Raw genomic sequence first — 16,000 nt, 5'->3', positions numbered from 1 at the left:
GTATGTGTGTGTGTCATTGTGTTTAGATCGGTCTTGATATTGGTTCTTGGTAGAGGTTAGTGCGTTCTTGGATCATTCCATCCCATACATGCATCAACCATTCTCTCCATTGTTTTTCTTACTTTCCTTCCAATTTCCTAATTTTTTCGCCTATTCCCTGCATATATACAATGGCAGGGAGTTTCTTGGTAACAATTAAAAGGTGTATAGTGTACTCCGAATCCTTACACACCTCGCCCATACCAGTACAATATACTACTCCACCCGTGAAGAAATTTTATGTTTTTCAAGTTTAAATCTGGGTTTTTCTTAGATAAAAATGATTCTAGTATTGATGAATTATTGTGTGATATTAGAGATATTAGTAAGCCCTTTAATTTGAAAACAAGATCCATGAAACTTTATTAATTTCTTACTCTAAATTTCACCATAAATCAAAAAAATAAACCACAAAAAAGATAAATTGGAAAAATCAAGGTTAACACATATTTACCCTAATATAAATAAGAACAACAGAAAAAGAAAAAATATCTCTGCAGCTTTTGACAAAAATTACCTAAAATTGCCATCAATGTTCATCACTTTGAGACTAATCAAGCTAATTCAAAAACATAAAGAACAACACAATTTGTCCATCGAAATGTCATTCAAGGTAAAGGATTTCAATATATTATTTTTACCCAACATTTAACTCAACTTGTTGGAAAAACCTGAAGAACAATGCAATTTGTAGGAAATCCCTTCCATTTTGAAATGAGAGCTAAGATTGATAAAGTTTTGGTTACCACGTGGAAAACCCAAAACCTCAGGGTTGCCACGTGGAATTTCCCTAATTTTTAATATTTATGGTCCATACTTTTCCTCAATCAAATTTTTTATTCAATAAATAATAAAATTAACTATCTAAAAGATTCTATTTTTCTTAATTTCTGTTAATATTCCTTATAGGAACTTTATTAAGGAACGGAGGGAGTATATTTTAATGCCCAAAAACTTCACTATTGATGCCTAAACATTCACTATTATGCCATTATAGGTAAATTATCTAGAATAATTCAATATTTTCATGATTTTCTTACAATAATCCCACCTATTGATTAACCATAAATAACTTTAGAGGTATTTGCCTAGAGTAAACTTGGATGACCCCATGACCTGCTATGGTAGGTAATTCACCAAAATAGCAAACTGAAAATTAATTTAAATTAGAGAAAAATTTTGAAAATTTACATAAAAAATTATAAATAATAAAAAAGGAAAAATTACCTTGGATAATCTAATATTTTCGTGATATTCCTACAGTAGTCCCACCTATTGATTAACCATGAATAATCCCAACTTTATGGGGTATTTGCCTTGAGTAAATTCGGATAACCGAATGACCTGCTATAGTAGGTAATTTAATAAAAAAGTAAACTAAAAATTAATATAAATTTAGAGAAAAATTTTGAAAATTTACATAAAAAATTCAAAAAAAAATTTGACAATGTTTTTGACATTTTCTTGACAATTTATTTTAATTTATCTTTTTTTTTAAAGTAAAAATTGTTATAGCAGCTCATTCGGTTACCCGAGTTTGCTCTAAGCAAATACCCCATAAAGTTGGGATTATTCACAGTTAATCAACAGGTGAAATTATTATAGGAAAATCATGAAAAATTGAATTATTCTAGGTAACTTTTCCTTAAAAAATCATTAAATTTTTGAAAATATTTTTTTAACATTGTTTTTGACACTTTATTTTAATTTATCTTTTTTATTTAAAAAAACTTGATATGGCAAGTTATCCGGTTACAAGATTTACTTTAGAAACATACCTCTTAAAGTTGAGATTATTTATAATTAATAAATAGCTGAAATTATTGTAGAAAAATCATAAATGAATTTAATTATTTTAGGTAATTTTTCCGACCATTGTTTACCGATTATAACTTGGTTTGTTTTTCGCCAAACAAAGGAGTACTGTGTCCAAAATTCCAAATGTAGTGTTCGAATAGGAAACCTCAAAATTAACGCCTAAGTAACGGATGGTAAATAAAAAGAAAAAAAATAAGAAGCCCTGCGTTAATAAAATTCAAAAAAAATTTATTCCAAAAAACAAATAGTTAACGACACAAACCATTCGAGTCACTAATAAATACTGTCGATCACTCCATTCGAGTCCGTTGTCACACACCTTCACGAAAACAACAAACTCTTATCTACACCACCAGTTGACCCTTTCCTCTTTCCTTAGCCATGGCCAAAGAACCAGTTCGCGTCCTTGTCACTGGTGCCGCCGGTAAATCTCCTCTCTTTTTCATCTGTTTTTTCGCTTTTTCTTAGATTCAATCTTAATATATGTTTGTTTTCTCCAGATCTAATGTTTAGCTCTTTTTCCAAGTATTTACTGCGGATGATCTAGGATTTTGTTAGCTGTTTCTGTGATTGTTACTATGTTTATTGTAAACCTGCTTCAGATATCTAGATTTTTTTTTTTTTTTTTTTTTTTTTTTTTTTTTGTAGTTTTGTATTCATTTTGAATTGATTTTTGAGAGATCTTTTGATTTTAGGTTTTGTATACCTTTTTTTTTTGTTTTTATTGCTGTTGGATTTGGCTTTTATACTTAAGAAGGTTTGTTTTGTTGTTTTATATACGGATCTCGTAAAGAATCAAACAGGAGATTAATGTCGTGAAGCTTAAGCTTTTTTTTTTTTTTTTTTTTTTTTTTTTTTTTTTTACACATTATTGAGGCAGTGATGACAAAAACATTTCTCGATCCTGATATAAATCTTTCGAGATCTTTTGCAAGTATTCATTTACTTGTATGCTTTCGTGATGACTGTATTTGTGCGTGTCTGAGCCTTCTAAAACCAAATGCTTTTCTGTTGGTTTCGTTACTTGTTGATATCTATTTATTAAATGCTTTGTTCTGTAGGTTTTTGTTTCCGTTTGGATTTGTTCTTTTATGGTTTCAGAAATTTGGGGTGTTTGGTTTATGGCTTTTTCGTAGCTTTTTAGTTGACTTTTGGCTCGTTGATCGGTCGAAAAAGTGAAAAAAGTGCTTAGTAATGGCTTTTAAGCCAACTGCATAGCCGACTTTTATGCCAAAATAAAAAAGATTCACTTTTTCTCTAATAAATAACCGATAGTTAATGCCTAAATTTATCAAACATCTCCATAAATCGATGATTTTTCGGCTAGCTTAAAAGCCAGATGGTCAAACAAGCCAACTAAAAAAAACCTAACAACCTATTGCCAAACACCCCTGTATTGTATGATTTAGCTGATGTGACTTTTATCTATCTTGTCTGTTTTGGGGATAAACATTTTGTTGGAAACTTGTTTTCTTATTTTTCATTTTTTGTTCTAGAGGAAATACTAGATATGGAAATGCGTTTTCCGCCCTATGTAAATTATTTTCATTCTCGCTACCATCTTATTAAATCAAATAAAAAAAACTAATCTTCTATTATGTTTTCTCTGCAAAATGTTATCGTACAAACAAATTGAACCCTATGTCTATATAGTATCAATTTGCATGACTGGGGTGATGTAGTGTTCTAGGTGAGAATGCGCAATGAGTTTTGTCCTGTCCAACATTTGTCTGTTATATTTTATGCTACTCTGACTTGGGTGCTTGAGCGACACAAGGTACTTGTGCAAGTTTATCATAGAGCTATATTATGGAACATTTTTCCAATATTTTGCTGTTATATTTTATGTTACTCTGACTTGGATGCTTGAGCGACACAGGGTACTTGTTCAAGTTTATCATAGAGCTATATTATGGAACATTTTCTATCTTAAGCCCAAAATAATGTTTTGTACCCACCTTGGAGTGTAGAGGAACCAACATTGATTTGTGAGGTTAAGAAAAAATGAGGAATATATGTTGTATTAGTCTGTTGATGTTTTGCTATGTGTTGCTAATTTTGGCTAAATAATTATAGTACACCTTGACATTTTGTGCCTATGTGTAAATTACAAGATGTGCTCCTTGTTTTCTATGTTAGGTCAAATTGGATATGCCCTTGTTCCCATGATTGCAAGGGGAGTTATGCTAGGCGCGGATCAGCCTGTGATTCTACACATGCTTGATATTCCTTTTGCCGCCGAGGCTTTAAATGGAGTTAAGATGGAACTTGTGGATGCTGCCTTCCCACTTCTCAAAGGTTTGTTTGTTTGTTTTTATTTATTTATTTTTTTTATTATTTATTTTTTTTAATTTCTTATGTAATTTATTTGTTTGGCTTCTGTACTCCTATACTTGTTAGACGTTAACATCTTGTTCTCTAATGTCTTTGCACTGGTCTATGTTTCTAGGTGTTGTTGCCACAACTGATGTTGTTGAGGCCTGCAAAGGTGTTAACATTGCTGTCATGGTTGGTGGATTTCCCAGGAAAGAAGGCATGGAGAGGAAGGACGTGATGTCAAAGAACGTTTCCATCTACAAGTCTCAAGCATCAGCTCTTGAGCAACATGCTGCTCCCAACTGCAAGGTTTGTTAATTAGGCCTTATTACTTGGTTCTCTTATTTACCATAAAGCAGAAGGTGGTGTAACATAGCATGTGGTAACATGACATGAATGGCATGGCTTGATATTACATCTTATTTCTCCACGTTCTCGATATAAATGGATAGATGAAAAGATCTACTGTCTTCTATTTGTATACTAGTTGTCTATGTTACTAGGACTTGCGTACTAAAGTCGGATACTGGTATGTGTCTAGGTGTCGGATACGTCTAAACAATCATTTTACGCCTAAAATGAAGTGTCTAAGTGCCATACTAGTGTCCGAGCAAGGATTGGACACGGGTACGTGAAGCAAAATGAAGAGTCCGAGTTTATAACTAGGGGTCATTAATGACAAAAGTCGTCTTTGTAGAGTAAAGCAATCTATTTGACGTTTATGTCCTTTTTTGTTGTTTTGTTTGAAACTAATTTCTCATTACTTCTGTTCAAAAGGATAGCTAATAAAAGATTGAATTTTGTGAAAGGTGTTTCCCATCTTTGTTTATTTTGAACAACTCATTTCTATGCACTGAATTCATGATTCAACATCTGAGTTTTATGGTCTCTGTTTTCTGCATCTCATGGGTTTTGTAATGGGGCCATTGAATTCCAATTTCCAACCCTATTCATTGTTTAGTTGAATAAAAGGCTCAATAATCTTGGATTATTAGCTTCTATTTGGTCACCTAATTTTTATTTGTGAGGATGAGGTTCCTGTTTTTGTTCTTATGTATGAGGGATTACAAAAGAAGGAAAAGAGGCAAGACTAATTGTGGCTATTGGTTTATGCTGCTGCAACATATATGTATTAGATAGAAATTGTTTGGTTTATTATTACCTTTTCTCATGCTAATTTTCCTCTGCTTTAGGTTCTTGTTGTTGCAAATCCTGCCAATACCAATGCGTTGATCCTTAAGGAATTTGCTCCCTCAATCCCAGAGAAGAATATTACATGTCTGACAAGGCTTGATCACAACAGGGCACTTGGTCAGATCTCTGAGAGATTGAATGTTCAAGTATGTGATGTCAAGAATGTGATTATCTGGGGAAACCACTCATCAACCCAGTACCCTGATGTGAACCATGCAACTGTGAAGACACAGAGTGGTGAGAAGCCTGTCCGTGAGTTAGTTCAAGATGATGCATGGTAACTTGGAATCTTGGTGAAAAAGCTATTTCATCTCTTGGTGATTCGACATTTATTTCAATACATTGACTTGTTATGACTGGCAGGTTAAATGGAGAGTTCATTACAACTGTGCAACAACGTGGTGCTGCCATCATCAAAGCAAGGAAGCTATCCAGTGCATTGTCTGCTGCTAGTTCAGCTTGTGATCATATTCGTGATTGGGTACTTGGAACTCCAGAGGTAGGTGTATTACTTAGTTGCATCTCTGTAGACTATTTCACCACAGAGACTAGAGAATGTTTTGTTATCCTTTCCATTCTTCATCTTAAACTGGTTTAGTTCTTAATCGTTGTCTATTTACTTATGATAGGGCACTTGGGTTTCCATGGGTGTGTACTCTGATGGCTCTTACAATGTACCAGCTGGTATCATTTACTCCTTCCCAGTGACTTGCAAAGACGGAGAATGGCAAATTGTCCAAGGTAATTATTTGTAGTAGTTGATTCCATTAAAAGAACTCTATTTTTATTGTAGCTTTTGATAGGTGATTTGAGACCTGATAATCTCAATGTCCTTTTCAGGCCTTCCTATTGATGAGGTATCAAGGAAGAAAATGGATGCAACTGGAGCAGAACTTGTTGAGGAGAAGGCATTGGCCTATTCATGCCTGTCTTAAGCTCTTTCCAAAGCGGTACCATTATGATATGTAGAAGTAGCTAAAATTTTGCAAATAAGTACTTTGTGAGGCTATTGTGTTGGCTCCGATAGCAGTGGACCCAACAGTGTCACAAATATTCATAGTTTGAGGGACTTTGCATAGCACTGAGAAATATGAGGGGTGCGGAGGCACATATTCCTTTTTAAAATGTATCTTTCATTCGACTATCATGCATTTTGATTTTGAAAATGACTTGAAATAGACTGTCATTATTTCTATCGTTTATCTTTTGGTATTTTATGTTTGTTTTTCCAATGGCTCTTTTACTTGTGGCCATTATATTGATGAGGCCTATCCTCACCCATGATTTTTTCAATGCTGTTTCTGATAGTACAAATACTGGCGTCATCCTCCGCCTTAAAGGGTGGCTCTATATTGGGCGATTGGTATAATGATGTCATATGGCGAATGCGACAACTCTGCTTTGGCCTGCTACCTAAATTAAACCTGGGTTAGGGAAGTGATCATATTATGTTTTTAAGGCTTGTGATTGCAGAATGCAGACATAGAAAGAGTGGAAAGATTGAAAAAAATAAGATAAATAAACAATTTAATTCCGAATATAAGATTTGGGAAAACTTATGTCCCAAAATAAGCTTCCGTACATCCAAGTCTAGCCTCGGGTAAGTCGCTGTTAGTAACAGCGAATGAGGAGAAAAAAAAATGAAAATGCCCTAAGTCGCTGTTACTTAAAAAAAAAAAAAATTTTTTTTTTTTATATTTTTAATAGTAGTGAACGTGGGAGTTGGGGGTACAATTGAGGTACAATTCTCATACAACAGCAGCAGTAGAAAGAAGAGAAAAAGGGAAAAGAAAAAGGAGGTAGAAAAACTGAAAAAGAAGAAACCATTGATGGGATTGAGAATTAAGAGGTGTAGAAGGATCTTGAAGACGAGCAAGAAGAGGATGAGGTACAATTTGGATTTGGATTTGATTTGAATTTCTGGGTTTGTTGGAATGAATTCTTGTTGAAGGAAGGAAGAACTGATGAAGGAAGGGATTGTGAGATCTCAGACTGGAAATGAAGGAAAGGAAGAAGGTAATCTTCGTTTAAAAAAAAAAAAAATTTTTTTTTTTAAGTCGCTGTTAGTAACAGCGATTTAAGGAATTGACTGGTCAACTCCTTAAGTCGCTGTTACTAACAGCGACTTTCAACTTTTTAATTTTTTTTTCCCCTTATTCGCTGTTAGTAACAGCGACTTACCGGAGGCTAGACTTGGACGTACGGAAGCTTATTTTGGGACATAAGTTTTCCCGAATCTTATATTTGGAATTAAATTGTTTATTTATCTTATTTTTTTCAATCTTCCGAAAGAGTGTAGGTTGTTCAGTTGGTCCAGCAAGACTGAAATTTTTAGTCAAATCTACTTTATGGGGTGTTTAACTTCAACAGAAGGATTTAATTGAAACCCTTGCTTTCTGTTTGGTGTGAGATTAGGCCAATTTATTCCATTTTAAAGGGTAATTGGGATGCTTTGTTATCACTTATCAGTCATGCCCTTTTGATCGTTTTATTAGAGCTTATTATATCTCACTGGTTACCTGTTCATTTTCTTTTTTTCCTTCTCTCTATAATTAAAACCGTATCTTCCTCCCAAAACTCTTTCCCATGGCGTCTCACCAATGGCATTTACTAGTGTTTTGTTAGTGATTTAATTTGATCGTGGACTATGATTTTACTAGGAGGATGTGCTGAGGATAAACTTTGAATTATTTATGAATTTTTGCATCTTAAAAAGCTATTTTTCTCATGTCATTGGCAATATTTGGTAATAAAAATATGTTGCCAAAACAACTTAATATATATTATTCAACTCAATTGTTTCTCTTGTTTAATTATACCAAATTATCAATAACAATAATTCTTATCCTTCCTCAAGTGAAAATTGGAAAAACATAAGTGAAAAAATAAAAAAAAATAACAAAATAAACTAAGAATCGAACTTATTCCAAAAGTAAGCGTGAATTTTTTAAACTTGAGGTTTAGGGCTGTTTGCAGTTAGTAACTGCGAACAGCCCCAAATCTCAGGTTTGAGAAATTCACGCTTACTTTTGGAATAAGTTTGATTCTTAGTTTATTTTGTTATTATTTTTTTATTTTTTCACTTATGTTTTTCCAATTTTCTCCTCAAGTGTTATTTTTCCATTCAAATTTCCCCTCAAACACACAAACAACATTGGAAGAACAAAAAGAAGGATAGCATATTTGAGAAAATTTGAAAAAAATAAGATCATTTAATAACTTAATTTCAAAAATAAGCTTCGTGAAAACTTATTTTTCAAAATAAGCGTCCGTACATCCAAACCTAGCCTCGGTTTAAGTTGCTGTTACTAACAGCGAAAGAACAAAAAAAAAAAAAATTAAAAAGCATAAGTCGCTGTTACTAACAGCGACTAATGGCCTTTTTTAATTTTCCAGTTTCCTTCTCCCATTTCAGTTCACACATTTTTCTTTTCCTCAATCAACTTACAAGATCTCCTTCTTTCCACCATTAAAATCAAATTCAATCCTTCAACTAAACTCATCAAATTTCAAGTTTGTACTACTAATTAGTTCTGTCATCTTCCTACATCGACCTAAGGTATTTTTTTTTGTTTTTTTTTCCATTTTCGAAAATTTAGGGTTTATTGAATTTTGTTCAACTTTCACGTTAATGTAGGTTCCTAAACTTGCAATTTACTAATTCTTGTTGATCTACAGCTTATTGAGGTACGTTTTTATTATAATGTTTTTTATTTGGTGTTGAATTTATAATTTTTGTCATGTATGGTGGTCATTTACACTTAAAATCTACGAATATGTCGAATGTAGTTGTTATTCATAATGAGGTTCTTTGTTCATAAATTTGTTGTTGAATTTAAAATGTATAGTGGTCATATATTTATGCACCTGATATTGATGTTGATTTTGAATGTATTGTTGTAGAAATGGATTCATTTCGTGTGACTGTTGTATGCTTTTGGAATGCTTCATTTCGACCAACTAGTAACAATGTTAAGTATGTTGGGGGAAGACGTAAACTGTTTGCATGCAACTCATACATGGATTTGAATGAATTTAAACATTTTATATGCTCTAAGATTGACATTGACACTACAAGAAGTACTGTTAATTTAAGTTTTAAGTACAATCTGAGTGGAAATTTGTTAGCTTTTCCGGTTGAGGATGAGGAGGCTATAGATGCAATGTGGGAGTATTCAAGGTCTACCCCTACTCCTTCTTTAGAGTTATATGTAGAAGAGGTACCCCTAGGGAATGAAGATATCAATGTTGTGGAAACAAATGCATTCATGAATATAACTTCTTCTGCTCCTTCTCATACGCCATTCCCTACCCAAGAAACCCAAAATCCCTTTATGCCATGTTCCTCTTATGCTTCTAATGAATCCAATCAACTTTAATTTCAAGTCACAATGATGATACTTTTAACTTAGAAGATACAAATGAGCCGTGGGGTGATGTTAATAGTGAGAGTAATGAATTCGTAGAAGCTCCTTCTGAGGATGATGTGGGTGTTGACGAGGAGGCTCTAGCTAATGATATGAGCTTAGGCAACATTCCAACAATCATTGCTCCTACACCCTATGCAATGGTTTCCCCTCTAGATGAACACATTGAGGACAACTCTTTGAGGTCTTAGGATTGTGATACAACCTACACCGATGAAGGAGAGTTTCAAAAGGGTATGATGTTTGATAACAAGGATGCCTTGTTGGACGTTGTTAGATTGTATCACATTCGTAGGAACGTTGAGTACCGAACTGAGACTTCAAATCAAACCGTGCTCACCTTGAAGTGTAAGAGAGGGTATGGTTGGAGGCTTAAGGCTAGGAAGAGCTCCTATTCACCATCATGGGAGATTATTACGTATAAAGGGAAGAGCTCCTATTTACATGTTACCGTATTGTTCCTTTTGTTAAATGTTTTTGTGTTTCGTTTACTTACTTATAATTGTAATTCATAGCTTTGGGCGTGGTAGCATGTTCTCACTGGTCAATTGTTGAGGAGTGTGGGACGTGGTTCATTTGCGCCACCAATTCTTCCACCCCCACATGTGCCATATGGATCACAGTGGTCCTTTGAAAGACGAACAAGGACCCACACAGGATCGGGCGTGGGGTTCTACCGCGATCAACTCGATCTACTACGAGCGGACCATGTAACAAATTCACTACAACTTTTTTTGTGACTATCACATTGCGTTATTTATTAATCGAATTTTCACTCATAGTTTCGATGGGACCCTTACGCTGCTGAGGCATACGCTGCGGTGCCTCAGCACTCGGGCATATTGTCAGGGGCGTGGAGAGCATCTGTACCTCTAATCTGCTTCGACATAGTCGAAGTGCATCTCCCGGAGCGTGTACTCCGCCAATTTGGGATGGTACAGGGCATCCCGTCGCCATGTGACATAGAGGCGGAGGTCCATAACTCGCGCAAGGGTCGTTGGGAGCACAGGCTAGAGCTGCTGGCCCAAGGTGCGCCGATCGAGGCTGTAGGCGGCGCTACTTCGGCAGATTACATGTCGTGGTTCCTCTCCATCACTCGTCGATGGATGACACCACGAGGTATCATGGCGGCAGCCCAGTACACTCCCGCAGCACCGACGATGACACACTTTGTAAGTATTCTTTTACATTGATTATTATCCATAGAACTTACACGTTAAACATTTCATTAATACTTACGTCTTACTGCAGGCACAGGGCATTGAATCAGTCATCAACTCCTCCCAAGAGGAGCCCGTACGGGAGATTGCCCAAGGCATACTCCGAGGAACGCAGTTTCAACACTTCATTCCGGAAGTGACTGCGCCCCACACCACTATGTACGAGTATGGGTCATCTCCTCATCATGCCGACGTTCATCTTGAGGAGGTTGACTTAACGTGCCCGGACTACGATGCCGGGTCCTCACAGGGTGCCACATCATCACAGTATCAATCACCTCCCCTACCCGAGCGTCATGCGACGGCCTCTTACTATCGTAGGAGGCGTTGTAAATCATCACAGTTAGACAGGGTACAGGAGGAGGATTAGCATTAGAATACTGTTTGTATATATTGATCATTAGTGACAATTTGTATATATTGAACATTTGTACATACTCAATATTTGTAACAATTGGTGTTTTGTGTATAAATTGTAATATATATGTAGATGTATATATTTTTATCGTATTATCACATGTTTATTATGAATGAAATGATGTTAGGTACTCAGAGTTTTCGGCGATAAATCATTCCGCCAAGAATGCAATATGAATTTAATAAAAAAAAAACAGACAATCATATATTCAAATAGGAAAAATACTCTCGAAAATTCTACTGAATTTCATTCATGTTCAACGATTACATATCAAATTGCATAGTTCATTCGTTAACTTAAACCACCGACGCTAACTAAGATTGCTTCTTAAACTTTCAAATAATTCTTTCAGTCTCTTCTTTCCTATGTGCCATATCATCTATTTGTCTTTTGAGATTACAATCCTCATCTTTAAACTCTTGTTTTTCTTTTTCAAGCCGTATTATTAGGTGTCTCTGCCATTTGGTACCTTCCGGATCAATCCATCTAAAGTATGTGCATCCTAATCCTTCAACCAAGTAGAAAGGACAAGCAACAAAATCACGCCCAGGATCAAAGTCGCTCCAATCTTTATTAATCTCAACTTCATAACAACAATCACAAAGCTCTTCAATACAATGCTCCTTTGACATCTACGGAATACATATAATAAAGTAACGTAAGTGAACTTTCAAAAATAATATTAACATTTATAAATTGAGAGTAAAACTAACATCATACCTTATGTTACCTTTATAAATTGATTCAAAAGAACAAGAATGATGTAGATTACATATAATGAAGTAGGGAAATGATACAGTTATTTATAGAACATCATTACAACGGCTATTTTTAAGTTCTTAACGGCTATTTTTCTAATTAACAACGGCTAGTTTACTTCATACAAAAAAAAAATAAAAGAGATCAGTCGCTGTTACTAACAGCAACTTAGGCCTTTTATTTTCTTTTTTTTTTTTGCTCTTTCGCTGTTAGTAACAGCGATTTTCACCGAGGCTAGGTTTAGATGTATGGAAGCTTATTTTGGGAATTAAGTTTTCACGAAGCTTATTTTTAGAATTAGGTTGTTAAATGATCTTATTTTTTTCAAATTTTCGCATATGTGACGTCACGTTGGTTTGCCTTTTTAACTTAATGGTGATTCAGAGTATGTACGAGTTGCCCAATTGCACAAGAGTCCCAAGGTTAAAGGGTCTTAAATATTAATCATGTTAGATATAAACTATATTTGATTTAGTCTAATTATAATTATATGTATTTAGGCCATAAATTATGAAAAATGAAGTATAAAATAACCAAGGTTTTCTGAAATAGTGTGCATGTTTAACCTACTTTTAAGTTATACTCATATCAAATAGGATATTCTACTAAATTTGACTGTCTCATAAAACAATTCTCCCTGAATAAATTTTCTATTAGCACCGACCATGTTGCATAAAATGAAAGAAAACTAAGACCCCTTGTTTTGTTATTACTCAAAAGCAAGATATATATACAAGTAAGAATAAAACCTCAGTACATAAATCCCACTACTATTATATATAATAGGCCCAAATAATAATAATTCCTAACGCCCCTCTCAAGTTGGATCATGCAGATCACAAATGCCAAAATTGTGATGAAGAAAAGAGAATTTAGCTTGCCCCGAAGCCTTAGTGAAAATACCTACAAGTCTTGTAGTAGAAGGAATATGAATAGGAGTGTAGGACTAATGGTACCATCTTGAATGACATCTCGCATAAATTGAAAATCAATTTCAATATATTTGCTGCATTCATCAAACACTAGATTTTGAGTAATGTAGAGAGCAATTTGACATCACAAAGCAAAGACATCTCTTTCAGGAGATGCACCCCTAAGCTACTAAGCAAACCTTTGAGCCATTTAAGTTCACAAGTCACATCAGCCATAGACCTATACTCTGGTTCGGTTGATGATCTAGAGACTATAACTTGCTTTTTGGTTTTCCACGAAATGAGAGAATGTCCAAAGAAAACTAGCCAACCCGATAAAGAGTAACGAGTAAGCGGACAACTAGCCTAATCTAAATCACACCATCCACTTAAAGACAGATGTGGAGCACCAAGAAATTGAGAAAATAGATGTACAAAATAAGCCAAATCATGTCTGGTAAAAGAGAGATAAATGAGTCGACCAACTAACCTGCGATATTGCTCACCATTATCAAAAAGAGGACTAGTAGATATTGCCAACTAATGATCTCCATAGGAAAAAGAATGAGTTTCGAGCCAAAATTACCCGATTCAGCAATGACATCAAGAGCATGCTTCCTTTGGCTCAAATAAATAACCTTTGAATTTCTAGCAACTTCAATATTCTGAAAATATTTAAGTACACCAAGATCCTTCATATGAAAGCATAAACACAAATATTGTTTGAAAGTTGTAAGATCAACAAAATCATTCTCAGAGATTATTAAATCATAAGTTGAACACAACCTCTCTAATAAGCCAAAAGAGAATAATCTGAATAAGATTAGTTGAAACCATAATTTCGAAGAGAAGTAGCCAACTTAGCAAACCAACAACTGGGGGCTTATTTCAAGCCATAAAGAGATTTTTGCAATCGACTAACTTATATGGCTGAGCACCGTGAAAACCAGGCAGCATTTTCATATACACTTCTTCTGACAAATTTTATCCAAAAAAGCATTGTGGAGATCCATTTGGTGCAACTCTCAATTTTTAGTAGTAGCTACAGCAAGAGAAAAAAAAGAATTGTAGTCATCCTCAGTATCGTAGCAAAGGTATTTGAGTAATCAATCCATTCAACCTGGTGATTTCCAAACACAACCAATTGAGCCTTAAGGCACTCCACACTAGCATCTGAGTTGTATTTAATTCTATAGACCCATCGACTACCAAGAGCCTTCTTCCTAGGAGGAAGATTTGTCACACGCCAAGTACCATTGTTTTTGTAATGCTTGAATTTCATTCTCATAGCTTCTTGCGAACTGAGGTTTTTCATGGTTGCCTTAAAGGATTGGTGTTTTGAGGTTGCGGTAATAGCTGCAAGAATATTTTAGTTTCTCATAGAAAATTTATCACAATTAACAAAATTTGCTATAAGATAGAAAATACCTGAGGTGAGACGAATTAGATGCCGGAGGAGAGAAAGATGGAATGACTTTTGAATTGTATTATTAACAAAACCACGCAACTTTGTAGATAAATACTTTATGCGTTTGCCTTTCCCTCTTTGATCGTCGTCGAGAGTATTGGGATTGGCCATAGCCTCCTCCATCAAGGAATTAGAAGACCCATTACTAGAGGCCACATTATTTCCAGGACCATTGGCCGCAAACTCATTACTACCAATCTTGTGGCTAACAATGCTTGTAGGCTCAACTTCCTTATTGCTCGTAGACACTACCCCTCGCTACTACTGGGAATTAGTAGCAACAACCCTCTTATGAACAACCCCTCCATTAATAACATCGTCATTCTTACTTACAAAAAGACAAAAAAAATCATCAAAAGAATCATCATTATAATCAAAATTAGGTGCAACAATATTCGTCGGAGAGGATGAGGTGGAAGGAGTATAATGAGCAAAAGGAAAATCGGTTTCATAAAACTTTACATCTCTAGATACAAAGTATTCACCTGTTTCAAGGTCATACAGTTTTCACCTTTTCTTCTCCTGTAGATAGCCAACAAATAAGCATTTTCTACTCCAAGTCATAAACTTATCCCTCTTTGATTTGATGTTATGGGCATAGCACAAACACCCAAAGACACAAAGTGTATCATAGGAAGGGAAAGTATTAAAGAAAACCTCATAAAGACTTTTATTATCAAGTAAATGAGAAGGTGTACAAGTAATTATATAACTAGCGGCCAAGACACAATCACCTCAAAAAGATTAAGGCAAGTTAACGTGAAATCGTAAAGCCCAAGCTAAATTCAAAATGTGATGATGTTTACTTTCAACTTGTCCATTTTGTTGAGGTGTATCAACACAAGAAGTTTAAACAAAATGCCATTATGTTGAATATAATCTCATATATAATTGAACTATATGCCATTATCAATTTGCACCACTTTAATTTTAGCTTCAAATTGTTGCTCAATCATGAAAAGAAGAACTAAACATCTTATAAACCTCGATTTTTTCAAATAGGAGATACATCCACACTGCTCTAGAATAATCATCATCTATAGTAAGAAAATAAGTAGCATCACAAGAGGAGGGAGTATGATACTTCCACCATGAATCACAATATATAATTTCAAAACGATTTGTCGCTTTGCTTTCACTAATAGAGAACTTATTTCTAGTTTGTTTTGCTTAATGACATATATCATAAGCTTTGCTACAAAACCTACAAGGTTTAACCAATAAAAGGTAGTCACATCATTACTTTCTATGATGGATGGCCTAGACGTTGATGTCACAAATCAGAAGGAGAGACCCCATCGATGTTCAATGCACCAATCCTGGGAAAGTCACGAAAATAGTACAGTTCGTTTCTCCGATCACCCACTCCAATCAAAGTCCTCAAGTGTAGATCCTGTGTAACACAAAATGTTTTAGTGAAAAGCACACAA

At 34.7% G+C, this 16,000-nt stretch overlaps 2 protein-coding genes and 1 non-coding gene across 3 annotated transcripts; all 3 read left to right on the top strand.

Annotated features, from left to right (window-relative positions):
* Positions 1-1,926: 1,926 nt before the first annotated feature.
* LOC130809460 (malate dehydrogenase, cytoplasmic) lies at positions 1,927-6,569 on the top strand. Its single transcript, XM_057675255.1, has 7 exons — positions 1,927-2,281; positions 3,997-4,155; positions 4,307-4,482; positions 5,367-5,644; positions 5,731-5,866; positions 5,997-6,108; positions 6,208-6,569. The coding sequence occupies exons 1-7, from the start codon at positions 2,239-2,241 to the stop codon at positions 6,300-6,302; spliced, it is 999 nt and encodes a 332-aa protein (XP_057531238.1). The 5' UTR covers positions 1,927-2,238; the 3' UTR covers positions 6,303-6,569.
* On the top strand, positions 2,732-2,847 carry LOC130801294 (small nucleolar RNA snoR126). The gene has a single exon (XR_009039554.1). It is a non-coding gene; the product is annotated as a small nucleolar RNA snoR126 (small nucleolar RNA).
* Positions 6,570-9,143: 2,574 nt separating the features above from the next.
* Positions 9,144-11,430, top strand: LOC130809050 (serine/threonine-protein phosphatase 7 long form homolog). Its single transcript, XM_057674663.1, has 5 exons — positions 9,144-9,173; positions 10,142-10,246; positions 10,325-10,504; positions 10,577-10,966; positions 11,046-11,430. The coding sequence occupies exons 1-5, from the start codon at positions 9,144-9,146 to the stop codon at positions 11,382-11,384; spliced, it is 1,044 nt and encodes a 347-aa protein (XP_057530646.1). The 3' UTR covers positions 11,385-11,430.
* The last annotated feature ends 4,570 nt before the right edge of the window (positions 11,431-16,000 follow it).

This window comes from Amaranthus tricolor, chromosome 1, assembly GCF_026212465.1.
Source record: "Amaranthus tricolor cultivar Red isolate AtriRed21 chromosome 1, ASM2621246v1, whole genome shotgun sequence".
Taxonomy (NCBI): domain Eukaryota; kingdom Viridiplantae; phylum Streptophyta; class Magnoliopsida; order Caryophyllales; family Amaranthaceae; genus Amaranthus; species Amaranthus tricolor.
This window is presented reverse-complemented; position numbering and strand designations above follow the sequence as displayed.

Excerpts from the sequence above, each read along its gene's own strand:
- LOC130809050 (XM_057674663.1), top strand. The coding sequence starts at position 9,144 with ATGTCGAATGTAGTTGTTATTCATAATGAG. Across the intron at positions 10,247-10,324 it reads GCTCCTATTTACATGTTACC|CATGTTCTCACTGGTCAATT; the intron begins GTATTGTTCCTT and ends TGGGCGTGGTAG. Across the intron at positions 10,967-11,045 it reads CACCGACGATGACACACTTT|GCACAGGGCATTGAATCAGT; the intron begins GTAAGTATTCTT and ends GTCTTACTGCAG.
- LOC130809460 (XM_057675255.1), top strand. The coding sequence starts at position 2,239 with ATGGCCAAAGAACCAGTTCGCGTCCTTGTCACTGGTGCCGCCG. Across the intron at positions 2,282-3,996 it reads CCTTGTCACTGGTGCCGCCG|GTCAAATTGGATATGCCCTT; the intron begins GTAAATCTCCTC and ends TTTCTATGTTAG. Across the intron at positions 4,156-4,306 it reads TGCCTTCCCACTTCTCAAAG|GTGTTGTTGCCACAACTGAT; the intron begins GTTTGTTTGTTT and ends CTATGTTTCTAG.